Source organism: Dipodomys merriami, unplaced genomic scaffold, assembly GCF_024711535.1.
Source record: "Dipodomys merriami isolate MVZ:Mamm:240054 unplaced genomic scaffold, mDipMer1.0.p SCAF_33, whole genome shotgun sequence".
Lineage (NCBI taxonomy): Eukaryota > Metazoa > Chordata > Mammalia > Rodentia > Heteromyidae > Dipodomys > Dipodomys merriami.
Window position 1 is genome coordinate 18,220,729 of NW_027204826.1, and position 17,677 is coordinate 18,238,405.

At 58.1% G+C, this 17,677-nt stretch overlaps 1 protein-coding gene across 2 annotated transcripts in view; it reads left to right on the forward strand.

The window, feature by feature from the left end:
- Positions 1 to 17,677, forward strand: part of Adamtsl3 (ADAMTS like 3) — a 110,622-nt gene that overhangs the window by 2,576 nt on the left and 90,369 nt on the right. For both annotated transcript variants that reach the window (XM_070043358.1, XM_070043359.1), the window contains exon 3: positions 11,145 to 11,264. In XM_070043358.1, coding sequence (XP_069899459.1) covers positions 11,145 to 11,264 — 120 coding nt within the window. The remainder of the gene's footprint in view (positions 1 to 11,144; positions 11,265 to 17,677) is intronic.

Here is a 17,677-nt window from a genome sequence, read left to right on the forward strand (position 1 = left end):
GGCTTGGACCCAGCCGGGTGTTCCGTAGGAGACGAATAAGGGCGTGAGGCTGCGTGGGGGGACGGGGGTTAAAGTCAGACTTTCTTCTCAGCTCAGCTGGAACCAGGACTGTGCCGTTGCAGGTGTGCTGGGCCGCAGGGCAGGGCTGGGGCCTCGGCCTGTGTCTCCCGGACTGTTCTCGACCGTTCCCAGGGGAGCCCACGGTTCCCCACCCCGCAGCTGCCGCCGGGAGGGTCTCCCTTCCCGGCTCGGGAAGCGTCGTGCGTCTCCTGACCTCCTGGGGCCCCTGGGCTTCCGAGGGCGCAGCCGCTGCCCGCGGCCCGCAGCCCACATCCGAGCGCCCCGAGCGCCCCCACCCGTCATGGTCTCTGCCTGACACCTTGCTGCGGAGCGCGGGATCGCGAACTGGGATTAAGATGGGTTCCAAGCCATTGGCTGTGACCTTTCCCCCCTTCTTTCCATGGGCCGCCGCCTCTCGGCGTCTCCTGGCGCGTGTGTGGCGGGGGTCGCGCGGCTCCTCTCCCACAGACCGGCCCCCCTCCGGGGAGCACCCCAGAGGGGCTCGCGTCCCTCCTGTCACCTGGGCACCTGCGGCGAGGGCGCGGCGTCGGCACGGCAGCTGGAGGCTGCGGTGGAGGAAGGGTCTGTGCGTGGCGCCTTCCTGTGGGGGGCGCCCACACCCCGGGTGCCCCCTTCCTGTGGGGGGCGCCCACACCCCGGGTGCCCCCTTCCTGTGGGGGGCGCCCACACCCCCGGAGTCCCCGCTGCGGGAACGCACCCCGGAGGTGGCGGGCTCTGCGCGGGCCCCGCTGCCCACGGAGAAAACAATGGCTTCCTGTTTCCTTTCATTGGAGGCTGGAGGTTGGAGGCTGTCGCTCGGGGGCGATAGGCCCCTGTAGACTGGACCCAGGGCCTGGTGGGCATTGGCAGGTGCCCTCACACCCCTGCCTTGACTTGGGGTGCGTGGTGGATGGAATAGAGGTCCCCAAATGTGTCCCTGTCACATCCCTGGGACCCAGGAGTTCCGTCCCTGGGAGAAAGGAGCTGCTGTCCTGAGAGGAAGGCGAGCTGGGGACCCGGACAGTGCCACCTCCCCGCTCTCAAGTCCAACACAGCCCAGTGCTTAATTCCTTCCTGTGATGCTTCCCACCACGAGAGCCCCTCCCCAGCCCCTCCCCGCTTCTCCCCTCCCCTCCCCTCCCCTCCCCGGCCCCTCCCCCTCCCCTTCCCCTTCCCCTTCCCTCCCCCTCCCCTCCCCAGCCCCTCCCCGCTCCTCCCCTCCCCTCCCCGGCCCCTCCCCTCCCCGGCCCCTCCCCCTCCCCTTCCCCTTCCCCTTCCCTCCCCTCCCCGGCCCCTCCCCCTCCCCTTCCCCTTCCCCTTCCCTCCCCCTCCCCGGCCCCTCCCCCTCCCCTTCCCCTTCCCTCCCCTCCCCTCCCCGGCCCCTCCCCCTCCCCTTCCCCTTCCCTCCCCCTCCCTCCCCGGCCCCTCCCCCTCCCCTTCCCCTTCCCTCCCCCTCCCCTCCCCGGCCCCTCCCCCTCCCCTTCCCCTTCCCTCCCCCTCCCCTCCCCGGCCCCTCCCCCTCCCCTTCCCCTTCCCTCCCCCTCCCCTTCCCCTTCCCTCCCCCTCCCCTCCCCGGCCCCTCCCCCTCCCCTTCCCCTTCCCTCCCCCTCCCCTCCCCGGCCCCTCCCCCTCCCCTTCCCCTTCCCTCCCCCTCCCCTCCCCGGCCCCTCCCCCTCCCCTCCCCGGCCCCTCCCCTTCCCCTTCCCTCCCCTCCCCCTCCCCTCCCCACTCCTCCCCTCTCCTCCCCCTCCCCTCCCCTTCCCCTTCCCTCCCCTCCCCGGCCCCTCCCCTTCCCTTTCCCCTTCCCCTTCCCTCCCCCTCCCCTCCCCGGCCCCTCCCCCTTCCCCTTCCCTCCCCCTCCCCTCCCTGGCCCCTCCCCCTCCCCTTCCCCTTCCCTCCCCCTCCCCTCCCCGGCCCCTCCCCCTCCCCTCCCCGGCCCCTCCCCTTCCCCTTCCCTCCCCCTCCCCTCCCCACTCCTCCCCTCTCCTCCCCCTCCCCTCCCCTTCCCTCCCCCTCCCCTCCCCTTCCCCTTCCCTCCCCCTCCCCTCCCCGGCCCCTCCCCCTCCCCCTTCCCTCCCCCTCCCCTCCCCGGCCCCTCCCCACTCCTCCCCTCCCGTCCCCCTCCCCTTCCCCTCCCCCACCCCTCCCCCTCCCCCTCCCCTCCCCCTCCCTCGGTGTCCTCCGCCTCAGCAGCCCCCCCCTCCCTCCAGGGCCCCCCCTTCTCCATCTCTTTGAGGAGCCCCATTTGCTGCTGCTCCTCTCCCACGTAGGCCTCTGGCGTTCTCGAGGGAACCACGGAGCTGGCCTTTCGCAAAAGGCGCCGTCGTTGAGAACAAAATGCAGTCTTGGTCATTCTTTTGCTCTGCACACACACGTATTCACACACACACACGTCTACAGATATCACGTTCTTTATACACTCAAGACTCTTCCAAAGGGGGAGAGTCGGAGGACCTCGGGGCTAATCCTGCCTCCCCCTGCCGCCACCACGGGCTGGTCCCTGCACACCCCCATCCCACCTCCTCCTCCTCCTCCTCCTCCTCCTCATCCCACACCCTCCTCCATCCCACACCCTCCTCCTCATCCTCCTCCTCCTCCTCCCACACCCTCCTCCATCCCACACCCTCCTCATCATCCTCCTCCTCCTCCTCCCACACCCTCCTCCATCCCACACCCTCCTCCTCCTCCTCCTCCTCCTCCCACACCCTCCTCCATCCCACCTCCTCCTCCTCCTCATCCCACACCCTCCTCCATCCCACACCCTCCTCCTCATCCTCCTCCTCCCTCCTCCCACACCCTCCTCCATCCCACACCCTCCTCCTCCTCCTCCTCCTCCCACACCCTCCTCCATCCCACACCCTCCTCCTCCTCCTCCTCCTCCCACACCCTCCTCCATCCCACACCCTCCTCCTGCTCCTCCTCATCCACACCCTCCTCCATCCCACACCCTCCTCCTGCTCCTCCTCATCCCACACCCTCCTCCTGCTCCTCCTCATCCCACACCCTCCTCCTCCATCCCACACCCTCCTCCTCCTCCTCATCCCACACCCTCCTCCTCCTCCCACACCCTCCTCCTCCTCCTCATCCCACACCCTCCTCCTCCTCACATCCTCTTCCTCACACCCTCCTCCTCCTCCCCCTCCTCCCCTTCCTCTTCCTCCTCCTCCTCACACCCTCCTCCTCACATCCTCTTCCTCCTCCTCCTCCTCACACCCTCCTCCTCACATCCTCTTCCTCCCCTTCCTCTTCCTCCTCCTCCTCCTCACACCCTCCTCCTCACATCCTCTTCCTCCTCTTCCTCTTCCTCACACCCTCCTCTTCATCCCACACCCTCCTCCCCCCTTCCTCTTCCTCACATCCACACATTCGGCAGCTGTGATGATTCTGCAGGACCCCCCCCCCCCCCCGCCGTCCTGCGTCCTCTGTGGTGCTGTTCCCACCTGCACCACGTTGGAAGAGCGGCACAGGTGGCTCCTGGTGCGTGGGCCCTCTGGGGGCCTTGAAGGGCCGCTGGCCCTGCGCTGGTCGGATGGGAGGCACCACAGGCCGGGCCGGGCAGGGGAGGCCTGGGAGGCCCGGGCAGGCCCAGCTGGCACCAGGATGGGGCTCGGTTTACGCATGTGCCGTGGTTCTGGGCTGCTTGTCGCCGGAGGATGTGAACAGGAGGAAGCCACACAGGGCTGAGGGAAATGGAAGGCTGCAAAGACACTTGAGGTTTGAACCAGACTCAGGGGCCCACGTGGAAGTTCACTCTGTCCTGTGCGTAGCGATGGTTAGCATGAAAGTGGGTTTGGGTGGACGGCAGAAGGTTAAGGACTGAAAAGTGCCCAGGAGACGGGGGGGGGGGGGGGAGGGGGGGTGAAAGTGCGAGGAAGCCCCCGCTCTGACAACTGCTCCCGGATGGGCTGTCTGGGGCAGGGCTCCCCACCACCCGGTAACGGTTCTTGGTGCGCCACGCGGACGTCTCCTGGACAGCACCTTGCACAACTTATGAGTAGCATCGCTGTAGGTTTATTTTTTGCAAAGATGCAAATTTCCATAAATAGCAATGGAAGCATAAAACGGTTTCCTCTCCAAGCATTGCACGCAATTTCTTTCTGGAATTTGTCCGTACTGAATGGCTTCAGCCAGGACATGCTATAAATTATTGTGGTCAGATCCTCAGAAGTGCATTTGTGCTCCAAGCCTTCATTTATAAAAATGATAGCATTTTACTTTGGAAATGATTTTCACAGAATACTTCATTAAAAAAACCACTTACAATATTGAAGAGCTTTACATTTTCTTCCCTTTTGAAATTACCTTTGTGGGGTTTTTGTCCCGATAAAAATAGTTCTTTGGAAAAACGCTGGAAAGGACAAAGGTGAAAATCAACTTTACCTCCAATTCTTCTGACAGGATTTTGTCATATGCATTTTTCTTAGAATACTAACATACATATATCTTTAAAGATGTAATTATACGCTATTTTGGCAAGTGTTTTTTTTTTTTTTTGGTTGGTCCTGGGGCTTTGAACTCTGGGCCTGGGTGCTGTCCCTCAGCTCTTCAGCTCAAGGCCACATGAGCCACAGTGCCACTTCCGGCTTTTTCTGTGTATGTGGTGCTGAGGAATTGAACTCAGAGCCTTATGCATGCAAGGCAAGCGCTCTACCACTGAGCCACCTTCCCAGCCAGATAAGTGTTTTATTTAAATGGGACAAAGTGAGGATTATTTTTACACTACTAAATACTTGGTTCTAGTAATAGCTCATATATTCATACTTTTGCATCATGCTGTGTCAGTGATTCTTCACTGCATGGTAGGCAGGTGGGCAGTGGTTGTAAGTTTGCTCAGGGATCCATCTGGCCTACCGTTGTGGCTGTGCAAGGCCAGGTCCTCATGGCAAGTGTGCAAGGCCCAGGTCCTCATGGCGAGCATGCAGTGTGCAAGGCCGGGGTCCTCATGGTAAGTGTGCAAGGCTGAGTCCTTGGTGTGTGTGTGCAAGGCTGGGGACCTCGTGGTGCTCATGGCGTGTGTGTAAGGTTGGAGTTCCAAGTGTGTTTGATTGTCAGGGTTTTCGACACTCTTGATGACTGTATTTTTTCGCTGTGCCCTAACATGGGGAGTTATAGTCGTAGTTTCTGAATATTGGCTCATCCTGTGTTCCTGGCACCGGCTAGATGGTCTCTGTTTAATACTCAGCTGGATTTGGCTTGCAAATATTTTATTGAAAGTCACGACATCTGTGTTCATTGGAGAGGCTGGCCTGGCCTGTGTCTCTCCGGTCTGTGTGTCGGGGTTTTTACTACCTCGTCAAATGGGCTGGGGCACTCCTCATGACTTTCCCGGGTCAGCTAACATAGCACGGGACATCCATTCCTCTTTCCTCGTGTGGAAGATGGGTCCACAGGCCACGGTGGGGGGGAGGGGAGAGGGGGAGCGGCATTCCTTTGACAAGTTCATACCATTACCGTTTAGGCCTGGTCTCTCCTTCTAACGTCCAGTCTGGTCGTTTGCATGCTCTGGCTTCAGCAGCAGCGGATACCTGATAGGATAAAGCAAAGGAGACTTTCACAGTTAAATGACAACTGTTATTTTCTCTTTAACGATTGAACTGTACCAGGAGGCTCAGCTTCTCTTATGTCTTGGGGTATTTGACAACTTCTCATTTGGGAGATGGCAGGGTATTTGGCAGTGAGTTGCGTTTCTGAATTAGAGACTCTTGTTCACTGGCCCCACGCTTTGCTTTCTCCTGGACCTCGTGAGCTCCTGCTTGTGCCGATTCGTCTGTCGTCTGTTTTCTGGTCGTCTTCTCTCAGTCTTCCCCATGCTCGCCTGCCTCTTGTAGCAAACAGAGACAATTAACGGCATTGTGGGAGCGGTGGCCGGCCGTGGGAGAAGGGCATTGTGGGAGCGGGAGGCCGGCCGTGATGTAAGATAATAACAAAGCCGGTGCTGGTGGCTCACGCCTGTCATCCTAGCTACTCAGGAGGCTGAGATCTGAGGATCGAGGTTCAAAGCCAGCCCGGACAGGAAAGTCTTATCAACACAGTTGAAACCTTTTGGTTGTTTGGTTTGTGAAGTTGTCCTTTGAGAATATTTGAACTTGGCTTGAGCCACAGAGCGTGAAATTGTGGACAGTGGCACTCTGAGGCATCTGTATGTGCTTGTTTCCCAGTACACAGGCATGCGTGTGGACAAATTTGGCATCGTGGAAAATACCCGTGTTAAAGGGTTTGCTGCAGGAGGGTGAACAGGCCTGATTGGCGTTCCCTTCGGCGTGGCCGGGGTGCTGTTCTCCTTAGAATTTCGACCGGGGAGCAGATGTCATCTGGTGACTTTCTAACAGATGTCTGTCCTCTTGTGAGTGAGCTCTGCTTATTTTTCCGGTTACGAAGCGCACTGTTTGGAACTCCCGCCTGAATGTATCGTGATTTCTCTCCCGTGGCCACTGCCAGCTTGCCAGGTGGACAGGGGACCTCGTGGTGGAGGGAAAGTCGAAGACAGGCCTTCAGGGGTTGCCCGATCTTGTCCGGAGGTTTCTGAGGATGAGGAAATTCACTGGGAGATATTTGGGCTTTGACCGCAAGTTCCGTGGAAGGTATTGGGCTGTTCCTTTAGCCAGGAGGAAGCTAGCACCCGCGGGGGAGCCTGGCTGGGTCTTGTGTTTGTGGCCTCAGAGAAGTCCTGGAGCGCCTCATTAAGAACAGCCGGGGAGCGGATGCAGGGCGACCTCCACTGAGCACCTCCCGTGTGTGAGGGGCTCTCCGCCATGAAGACGCCCCATCTCCTCAGAGGACAGGAGCGGGAGCGGCTGGGCGCTTGGACTGCCCCTCCTCCAGGCTGGCAGCCTGCTGTGTGCTCAGCACCTTGCTGGCAGCCGGCTCGCCCTCCGCCCGTCCCTCCAGCCCGGCCTCTTCCTCCAGCCTGAGTTTCTGTCCTAAGCCTGTTAGCAGATGCCGTCTGTCTGTCACACCAGCCACGGACCTCTGGGGTGCAGGAAACCTTCTCGAGGCCTCCCCACACTTCCTTCTGAGCCCAGAGGCCCTCCCCGGCCGGCTGGGCCCTGATGTCAGCGTGTTGCCCTGTCCGCTTCCTCACGCCGGCTTGCGACCGAGGAGCTCCACGTCCTGTGCGGCGGGGCGGCCCCGGGGCGGCCCCCAGGCGCTCACTTGCTGGGAAGGCGGTGGCCGCCGCAGGGCATCTCGGGGCAAGGGCTGAATCTAACATGGGCTGTGGAAACCAAACGTGGACAAGGCCTCCTTCCTGTCCTGGCTGGTGAGGGCATCTTCGTTACCAGCGCGGCCGTCTAGCTGGCGTGCGGGACTCGATGGTTGAAACTCCCGCGGGCTGCACACGCCCTGGTGACATGTCCCGTTGCCGAGGAGGACCTGGGGCCAGGCCACACAAGGCCCTGGTGACGTGTCCCGTTCCCCAGGAGGACCTGGGGCCAGGCCACACAAGGCCCTGGTGACGTGTCCCGTTCCCGAGGAGGACCTGGGGCCAGGCCACACAAGGCCCTGGTGACGTGTCCCGTTCCCGAGGAGGACCTGGGGCCAGGCCACACAAGGCCCTGAGCGGGTCTCAGTGATTCCTTCTGGAGCTCCTTAGCTCGCGCCGCTTAGCCTTGAGCCCAGACCAAACATCTAGTGAGCAAACACTGCTGGAGTCGCCCCACTGCCTGGGGCTGGAGGTGTTCCTTCTGAGAACCCTCGAAGAGCCAGGTGCTCGCAGGAGGGCAGCCACCCAGGAGACCTCAGCAAGGGGACGCGTCTGCCCAAGGAATCAAAGCAGGTCTAAAGGAGGAGCGGTTTTGCAGGGCTTTTCGTGGCCTTGGAAATCAAGCGTGTATGCTGTTAGTTCATCAGTCACGGGCCGCCTTTCAGCTGCTCAGACGCGGCCCGCCCGGCCGAGGAGCAGGGCGGTAGCCCCCGGGCCGGTGGCTCTGCCCCATCGTCTTCCCTCCGTCTGGCCGCTTGCAGGTGGCTCGTCTCCTCTCCTCTCTTACTGGAGCGAGCTGACCCACGTGGCACGCAGCCTCCATGCGCCGGGGGGCCAGCGGCCGGGCAGGAGGGACCGTGCACAGCTCTGACACGGCTCCCTGTTTTCCTGTGAGCTGCATGTGTGGCTTTGCTGTGTGCTGTGACCGGCAGCTTGCATTTGTATGGGGGGGGACAGGAACATTGAACTACCACCAACGCATAGCACGTGAGGAGATCCTATGACTTCCCAGCTTCCTGCGCTGAGGCCAGAATTCAGTGAAGGAGCCGAAGGTCACTGAGTGGAGGAAATTCTACCTAAGGCAGCAGAAAACCACAAGGCACGAAGCGAAGAGGAGCCGTGCGGAGAGGAGCTCTGGGAGGCTTAGTACTCCAGCATCAGGAGCGGCAGCGGAGGAAGGCGCCGTGGACAGGAGGCAGTGAGTGAAAAGACCCCAGTCTGAAGGCCGGGCGGCTGCTGGCTACATCGGGTGCGGGAACGTCCTGGCGGGATCTCAAGTTGCTTCACGTTTTCTTGTCATCCAGCTCAATCTGGCTGAGTTCAGGGCCTTGGAGTCAGTGAGCAGGATCTCCTTGATTCTTGTCTCCGGGGCCTGGTCTTGGTTAAAGAAAACGACAAAAGAGAGCCAGGTGCCGGTGGCTCATGCCTGTCATCCTAGCTACTCAGGAGGCTGAGATCTGAGGATCACAGTTCAAAGCCAGCCCGGGCAGGGAAGTCCGTGAAACTCTTATCTCCAAAACCACCAGAAAATCAGAAGTGGCGCTGTGGCTCAAGTGGTAGAGCGCTCACCTTGAGCTGAAGAGCTGAGGGACAGTGCCCAGGCCCAGAGTTCAGGCCCCACGACCGACAAAAACCAACCCTCCCCCAAAAAAACCCCAAAACAATACAGTAAGGAAACAAAATGACTCTTCCCTGCCTGCGCTGTGCTTGTGCCTGACTTCCCTCCTGTGTGGGGTTTGGAGAACACCGGGTTGGGCTTTGTTTTCTAGCAGTGTGGAGAGTTACACCTCCAGGGAACGGCTTGGAACGTATCAGAAGTCTGAGCAGGTGTCTGGCGTCTCCCTGTTTGTCTGGTTCAGACAAGTGATTTTCCGTGATCCGGCATCAGTGGTGAAAGACTATTGGATGGAATCCTGATGTTTATCTAAGTGACATTTTCATGTCAAACAAACATGGAATGGGATGACACTACTTTAAACACCCAAGTAATTTATAATTCTGTACGTTGCCAAGACATTTAAAATTATGCCCTAAAGATCTACCTACTTAAATCTGTAAGCCTGGATCATGTCCTGCTGGGCTTAGATGATGAACTGGTTTGCATCCTTTTTTTTTTTTTTTAAGACCAGACACGATATTTCTTCTGTTTATTTCTGGCTCTGTTCCCATTTTACTACAAGGGCTGGTGTTTGCATCTTAGCATTTTAAAAGCATCACCTTTTGTGCCTGAGAAGCCCTCCTAGTTTAGGCCACCTCCCACGGTGTGTGTAGTTTCTGGAGATTGACGTGGTGCCAGTTCCAGGGATGGAGGAGGGCTGTCCTCGCTGCTCCTCCTCAGCTCTTCCTCGTCTCGCTTTTTGAAGAATTCTGAATCGCTGAGTATCCACACGGCGAACTTGGCAGCCGCTTTGACGCATTCACACCGAACACTTCCTGCCCTGCAGAGCTTAGAAAAACAAACCAGCTTATGATGAATAGAAACGTTTTGCAGAGTACATGCGGACAGCCTATTTCTGTCTTTTTCTTCTCTGGAAGGCTGCATGACTCCAGCCACACGGACGGCGATTTCCTGACAGCAAGCAGGCTGTGGGGGTGAGGAAGGCCTTGCGCAGACCGACTGCGTCCCCGACGGGTCTGGACTTTGTCAGGTTGGGCAGTGAGGCATTTTTTTTCCTTTTTGCTACTGGATCACTGCAAATCGTAAACCCAGGTCTGCGTGCTGTTCACAGCCTGGCTGTGGAGGAAGAGGCTCCCGCCGGAGGCTGCTGGGTGCTGCCCCAGGGCCGTGTGCTCGGCGTCTGCCGGAGCGGACGGGGGCTCGGGCCCATGGCACAGTGTGCGGAGCCCGGATGCCCGGGGCAGCGGCGGCCACACAGACAGGCTTTCCCTCGGGAGCGCGGGCTTCCCCTGCCTGCCTGCCTGTCCGCCTGTCCGCCTTTCCGGGGTCTCCTCCAGACAATGGACGGGTGTCCCGGGAGGACGCCTCGGCTCTGGCAGGCCCTCGCGCCCCGGGTGCCCAGAAACTTGTGTGTCTGTCTTCCCCGTCGGTCATCGGCGAGCCTTGGTGGGGGCTGTGGGGGCTGATGTCTGGGGCCTTGTCCTGGGGCGAGGTGAGGCGAGGTGCGGGCTGCCCGCTTCTGGGGTGCTTGCACCCCAAGACTTGTCCTGCGGGCTGTGCGTGTGCGCCGTGTGAGGATGAGAGAGAAGGCCCCTAAGCTGCAGAGCAACCGTAGTGCTTTGCTGTCTGCCGCTGAAACGCAAATGTACGAGCTTCCACAAAAGATGCAGATTTCTCTAATCCTGGGTTTTTCTAAAGACATAGACAGTAATATGAGAAGACACATCGGAGGAAGCACACTTAAAGCCGACTGTTACAGGTTGGAGAGATGGCGGGCTGCCTCCTAAAGTCTGTAGTGAGCACGAGTTTCTGTGGTAGCGTGGGAAGCAGTGGTTACTCAGCCTTTCACCAAATAAAGGACAGAGGAAGGGAGGAAGGAAGAGGAGAAGGGAGAAAGGGAGAGGAGAAAGGAGGGAGGGAGGGAGGGGAGGGAGGAGGAGGGAAGGAGGGGAAAGGGGGAAGGAAGGAGGGGAAAGGTGGAAGGAAGGCGGGAGGAAGGCAGGCTTTGCAGCTGGCTGAGCGGCTGGGTGGCGGGGAGAGGAGTCCGTGTCAGGTGGCGCTGGCAGGCATTGGTTTGTTTGCACAGAGGAGGCAGCCTGTCCACAGTACCCAGCACAGATGCCCGAGGAGCCTCGCCTCACAGGCTCCCGGCCGGGAGAGGGCGGCCATTCTCCTCTGTGCAGACAGACCTGGGTGGACGCTCTTGAAACACCCTTCTGGGCTTTGCCTTGTCGGGGTGTGTGACCACAGGACCTTGCCTTTCAGGGCACTTCTGAGAAGTCTCCGGGCGCCTACTTCCTTCCCGAGTTTGCCCTCTCCCCTCAGGGGAGCTTCCTGGAAGACACTACGGGGGAGCAGCTACTCACCTACCGCTACGATGACCAGGTGAGGCAGGCGCGGAGCCTGCTGGGCCCTGTCCCCGCCGCGCGGGAGGCGCTCCAGCACGCCCGCAGGGTGAGGGTGCCTTCCTCGGGCAGCACCGCACCGCAGCGTGTCCTCGGCAGCCCGCTCCCGTGTGGCCCCGCACTGGGCAGTTCTGCCTCGGGGTAGAGCATCTTCGGGGCCATGGTTTCTTATTTCTATCAGAAATATGCCGCGCAGGTGGGGCAGGGCCGTGTCTGTCACCGCAGGTCCTAGGAACCGAGAGGCAGCAAAATGTCCCCCCTCAGCACCACGAAGCCAGCACGGTGGCTCATCCTTCAGTCTCACCCGTGCGGGCAGACCAGGCCGGGCAGGCTGCCCTGGGCTACTTAGCAAAAAGTGACAGAGCACCTGCCCAGTGCCTGCCCCCCAAAGAGCTACCCATGCATTTGTTTACTAAGCTTAGTCTGACTCGGCAGACTTGTGCAGGTCCTTCCCAGACCCATTAAAGAAAAAACACCCCCCAAAAACCCCAAACCCAGAAAGTTTCTACATTCAGTCACCTTCCCAAGCTATGTGAGAAGGTGTTTCTGTAGTTATCTGGGGGGGGGCGATGCTGTATTCACGTTACAGAGCTGGGCATTTGGGCGTGGATGCTAACAATGCCCCGAATGCTAGCAAGTTGCTTTCTGCACTTCTCTCCAGTGGGTTTTAGAAGGTCCAGAGCTCATGTTAAAAGTCAGTGCTCTGTGAGCTTCGAGCGGCGAGTTCAGGGAAACCAATTGAGAAGCCCAGCGGGGACGCAGTGGGGGCGGGGCGTTCCATAGTTAACGAGCGGCTAACGCCTTCCTCAGTCTCCTCAGGTACATTTCATTTAATCATGACAAGGATGATAATGGTACAAAAGCTAGAAAAAGAGGAAAACAAGTCCATTTAGTCTTTTTGAAAAGTCTAAAGCGGATTTTAGAGGAGCAGCGTGCTGTGGGAATTCCATCTGAGGACAGATGCTTCTAGAAGAGCCTCAGTGAGTAGCACAAGTCCACGCTTCCTGTGCTGCCCACGCAGAAGGTCCCGGTCTCAGGCCACAGCCAGCAGCACCAGCAGAAAAGGTTCTTGCACAGAACCGGCCTGTCTCCCGAGCGAAGGCCTGGTTTTCTTTCCTCTTAAAACCGACTGCACTGTAAAGTTGGGGAGTATCTTCCACATGGGGGAAGAGGGAACCAACAAATATTGCCAGAGGTGGTGAGAGGGAGAGGAGAGAAAGGGAGGGAGAGAGAGAGGAAGGGAGAGACTGTCTGCAGCCCTGTGGTAACACATTAAGATCAATTGTGAATAGAGCTAGAGTCAAGCTCTGCTTTAGGTTCAAGTTCAAGCCCTGGCTCTGCGTGTGTGTGCGTGTGCGTTTGCGTGTGCACGTGTGTGTGTGTGCCACTGTCAGGGGCCTCTGGACACCACAGGGGATGTTACCTGTCCGCCTTGGCCTCCTGTGGGAATTTGGAACTGGCTAAGAGTGTCCTCCGGGCCACCGTCCCTGCCCGGGTTTTGGTACGGATCCCATTTTTTTCCTCTTGGCAAAATGTGTTAGTTATAAAGCCAGCAGCACTCACTTCCCACCGAGTAGCATATCCTAGGAAGAAAGCCCCCAGCCCACCAGCACAGAGGCGGAGAGGAAGCCTGTGAAGGCTGTGGTCATTGTCTGTCCGTGGGTCATTCCTTGCCCCTGCTGTGCTGGTGTGGGGCTTTGTCCACTGACCCCTGTCCGTAGGCCATGCTGAGCACGGGTGTGTCTGGAGGCAGAGTCCAGCCCCCCCCCCCTCCCCCCCCGAGAGCCTTGGAAGTGTGGCTGCCGCTCTCTGCCCCGGCTCTCTCTGGGAAAGGATGATGGTGAGATCTTTCTCCATCTTTAATCTTACATCGCCTCATGAAGACTTACACACAGAGGTTCCTTGCGGACACTGATTCGCGAGTTTGTGACAGATTCGTGTTTCACGATTGCTTTCTTGAAGTCACTTGGAGATTCTGCTGGGGTCACCACTGTTGGTGTGGAGTCTGAAGGCCGATGCTGTGTGGCTCTGTCCTGTGTTAGGCGCTCTGGCACCGTTTCAGAACGCCCTGCCGGTTCATATGTTCTTCTACATCGTCCCTGGGGGAGGGCGGAGGGCAGTGGGCCGGACGCGAGGCCCCGCAGGCCTCGGCCCCGCTGCACGCCGGCGGAGAGGAGGGCCAGGGTCCTGGCTGGTCAGGTGAGGAGTGTGAACCGAGAGTTCACGTCCAGATCACACAGCCAGGCCGGCGTGGAGCCAAGTGGCTTTTCTTTGTCGTTTAGCCCAGTGAAGACATTTTTACAGCTAATCTGCGGGCAGGGAAAGTATGAGAGAAATGTTCGAATGCATTTTTAAAACTAGCAATAACAATAACATGTTAATCAGCAAGACTCTGTGTCCTCCGCTTCCTTCACTGTTCTTAAGTGTTCCTTTGTCCACTGGTATTATTGCCAGGCCCATTTTTCCTTTTCCTTATTTGGCAGTCGATTCTTGCATTCTTTCTGAGAACACCTCTTTGCCGCGGTGGGTGCGTCTCCCTCCGAGCCATGTCCCGGCCAGGACCTTCTCTGCGGTTACATTGTTGGCAGCCCTCACCGATATCACTTGAAGTTTCCAAGTTATTTATGTAATCGCTTTCAGCTTGGAAAGTAAATACCAGTTTCTGAAGCTTCTGGGACAAGGACGATGGACGCGACCGGGGACGCAAGTTCGCATCTTCTTTCCGCGGGTCGAAATGAAGCCCTGGCCCGTGACCCTCATGCAGAGGGCTCTCCGTGCCCGTCCGGGCCTGGGGGTGGGCCAAGCTTTTAAGCAGCTAGCCACAGTAGTTTGAGCAGTTCATTCCTTTGCTGGTGACTAATCTTGGTTAGTGTCATTTGCTCCTTAAATACTCCAGATATTTAGGGATCTTAAGAGGAAGCAAACTCATGCTCGTTAGCAGATAGGAAAACACGTGGGGCGAGCCAAGCTGGCTAACGCCACGCCCCCCGCACCTGCCCTGTGCGGCCCTGGCCCGAGACATCCTCTTGAGTGCTTGCTCAGGCCCAGGCTGGGAGCTCCTGGGAGTCTGGCCACTGGCGGAACTTCACGTGGGCTGTCTTCTGTCAGCGCTGTCTTCTCGGTCCAGCTTGGGAGTCTTTTCCCCACGGTGTTTTGGTAACACTGGCTTTGCGTTCGGGGGCCTCGCTGCTGGGCACGCTTCCTCGCCGGAGCCACACCTGCAGCCCCTGTTTCTGCCTTCGTTATGTTCACATAGGATCTTGTGCTTTTCGCCCGGGCTGCCTCAGACCCTCACACTAACCCTGCCGTGGAGCTGGGGTTTGTAAGCAGGTACCACCGTGCTGAGCTTGTTCTTTGAGACGGAGTCTTGCTGATCTTTGCGATCTGGTTCTATGCTGGCCTTGAACCAGGATCCTCTTATCCGTGACCCCAAGTGTCTGGGATTACAAAGGTACACACACAGCTGCACCCAATCTGTACTGTTTTGTTTGTTCCACCCCACTTTTACCATATGGATTAAGTGGTGGCCGCAGGGTAGTTACACTGCCGATAATCTCAGATGCAGCTCCACCCAAAGGCTCTCTACCATCTGGAGTGAGGAGAGAGAGGCTGGGTCCAGACAGGGCCGGCTGCCCAATCAGGATCACTGCCCCTCTCGGGCCAGGCCTGGCCTGGCCTGCTCACAAGAGTCTCAAGGTCTTGGAACACGTGGGCAGCTCCGCTCGGTCACCGCCGGCCCGTGGCGAGGTGGGCTCCTCGCCGCCTCCTCTCCCGCTCTCCCTTCCCCCAGGTTCCAACCCCGGCCGGGAGAGCCCCAGTCAGTTCCTGATGGAGTCAGACGGGCCTTGACCAGGCTCCCGACCAGCACCACACGGCTGGGGTGGGTGCGGACCTGTGAGCTGCCCTTCCTTCCTCCCCTGCTGCCCTCCGCCCCACACCCCCTGCTGCCCTCCCCAGCCTGGCTGTCTGAGCGTTCCCCAGGCCTCTAGGCCTGAACTCAGCCTGGGCGCTGTCCTCAGCTCTTCAGCTCAAGGCCAGCGCTCTACCACTTGAGCCACAGCGCCACTTCCGGCCTCTTCTGCTTATGTGGTGCTGAGGAATCAAACCCAGGGCCTCAGGCATGCAAGGCAAGTGCTCTACCACTGAGCCACCTTCCCAGTCCCCTCCAAGGTGCTGACCAATGACACCTGGTGCTGACTGGACACACAGGGTGTTGACTGATGACACAGGTGCTGACCGATGACACGCGGTGCTGACTGATGACACAGGTGCTGACCAATGACACGCGGTGCTGACTGGTGACACAGGTGCTGACCGATGACACAGTGCTGATGACACAGGTGCTGACCGATGACACAGTGCTGATGACACAGGTGCTGACCGATGACACAGGTGCTGATGACACAGGTGCTGACCGATGACACAGGTGCTGACCAGTGACACAGGTGCTGACCGATGACACAGGTGCTGACCAGTGACACAGGTGCTGACCGATGACACAGGTGCTGACCGATGACACAGGTGCTGATGACACAGGTGCTGACCGATGACACAGGTGCTGACCGATGGACACAGGTGCTGATGACACAGGTACTGACCGATGACACAGGTGCTGATGACACAGGTGCTGACCGGTGACACAGGTGCTGACCGATGACACAGGTGCTGACACAAGTGCTGACCGGTGACACAGGTGCTGACCGGTGACACAGGTGCTGACCGATGACACAGGTGCTGACCGATGACACAGGTGCTGACCGATGACACAGGTGCTGATGACACAGGTGCTGATGACACAGGTGCTGACCGATGACACAGGTGCTGACCGATGACACAGGTGCTGACCGATGACACAGGTGCTGATGACACAGGTGCTGACTGGTGACACAGGTGCTGATGACACAGGTGCTGACTGGGGACTCGCGGTGCTGATGGTGGATGCGCGGTGCTGACCGATGACACAGGTGCTGATGACACAGGTGCTGACCGGTGACACAGGTGCTGACCGATGACACAGGTGCTGACCAATGACACAGGTGCTGACCAATGACACAGGTGCTGACACAGGTGCTGACCGGTGACACAGGTGCTGACCGGTGACACAGGTGCTGACCAATGACACAGGTGCTGACCGATGACACAGGTGCTGATGACACAGGTGCTGATGACACAGGTGCTGATGACACAGGTGCTGACCGATGACACAGGTGCTGACCGATGACACAGGTGCTGACTGGGGACTCGCGGTGCTGATGGTGGATGCGCGGTGCTGACCGATGACACAGGTGCTGACTGGGGACTCGCGGTGCTGATGGTGGATGCGCGGTGCTGACCCCGAGCCCCTCCCTGTCAATGGAGTGGGCGTCATGGGCACCAGGGAAGTTGGTGTTTTTGTTTTAAACTTTGATCTTCAGAACTTCCTGTTTTAAACGGAGGAGGGCTCTGCTCACAGGTGGGAGACTTAGTCTTGGGCGGCTACAAACTAGGACCTGCGGGCACCACAGCTTTTTAGAGCGATTGGCGTTCTGGGCAGGTGCGACGTCAGTTGTCCTTTGGCATTTTGTGGGCTGTGCACATTACGTGGATGGACTTGAATATCATGTCAACTCACCAGAGAGTCTGTGCGTCTGGCGGTTTGGAAAACAGCCTGCTCTGTAATGTGCTCCGTGTCCCACTGATTTTGAGCCATGGGGCCGTTCTGGCTAAGCTGGTCTGAAGGCAGCCATCACACCATCTGGAGAAGACGGTGATGATTGAATTTATGACTTCATTTGACATTTTCTTCTTGATAGCACTCATACTTCATAAAATAGGGTTCATGATCCTGAATTTCACATGAGTAAAAAAATAGTTTTGGTGTGTCTTGAATGCTTTCAGAGCATTTATTTCTTAGTTTCCTGTGAAAGTGGACAAGTGTCTCGGACACCCAGGAAAATGACTCAGGGCCCATGCATTGTACAGGCGTTTGGAATGGAGGACAAGGGTGGACGTTGCTGGTGGACATTTAACTGAAGGCCTGTGGTCAGACCAGGGGGAACCATGCCGTGCTTTGTAGCACAAAGGGTGTAGTGAGTCTCTGAAGTAAGGGTTGATTTTTTTCTTAAAATGTTAATGATGCTTTACAGTCTGAAACATTTTAAGTATAAAATATAGACTATGAACTCATAATGGTCCTGAGTACACGTAGCATTTTCAGTAATTGATGATGTGACTGTGTTCCCTTTAAAAGAGAAAAGTCTTCAATGTATATTTGCAAATCACAGAATGAATAGTGTAGTCACTGCAGGGGTCTTATACAGTCATCTGTTATGCTAACTGGGATTTGTAGACGTTAGTCCACAAGTGAAGGACACAGGCACAAATCCCTACGTAAAATGATAACATTAAGTTCAT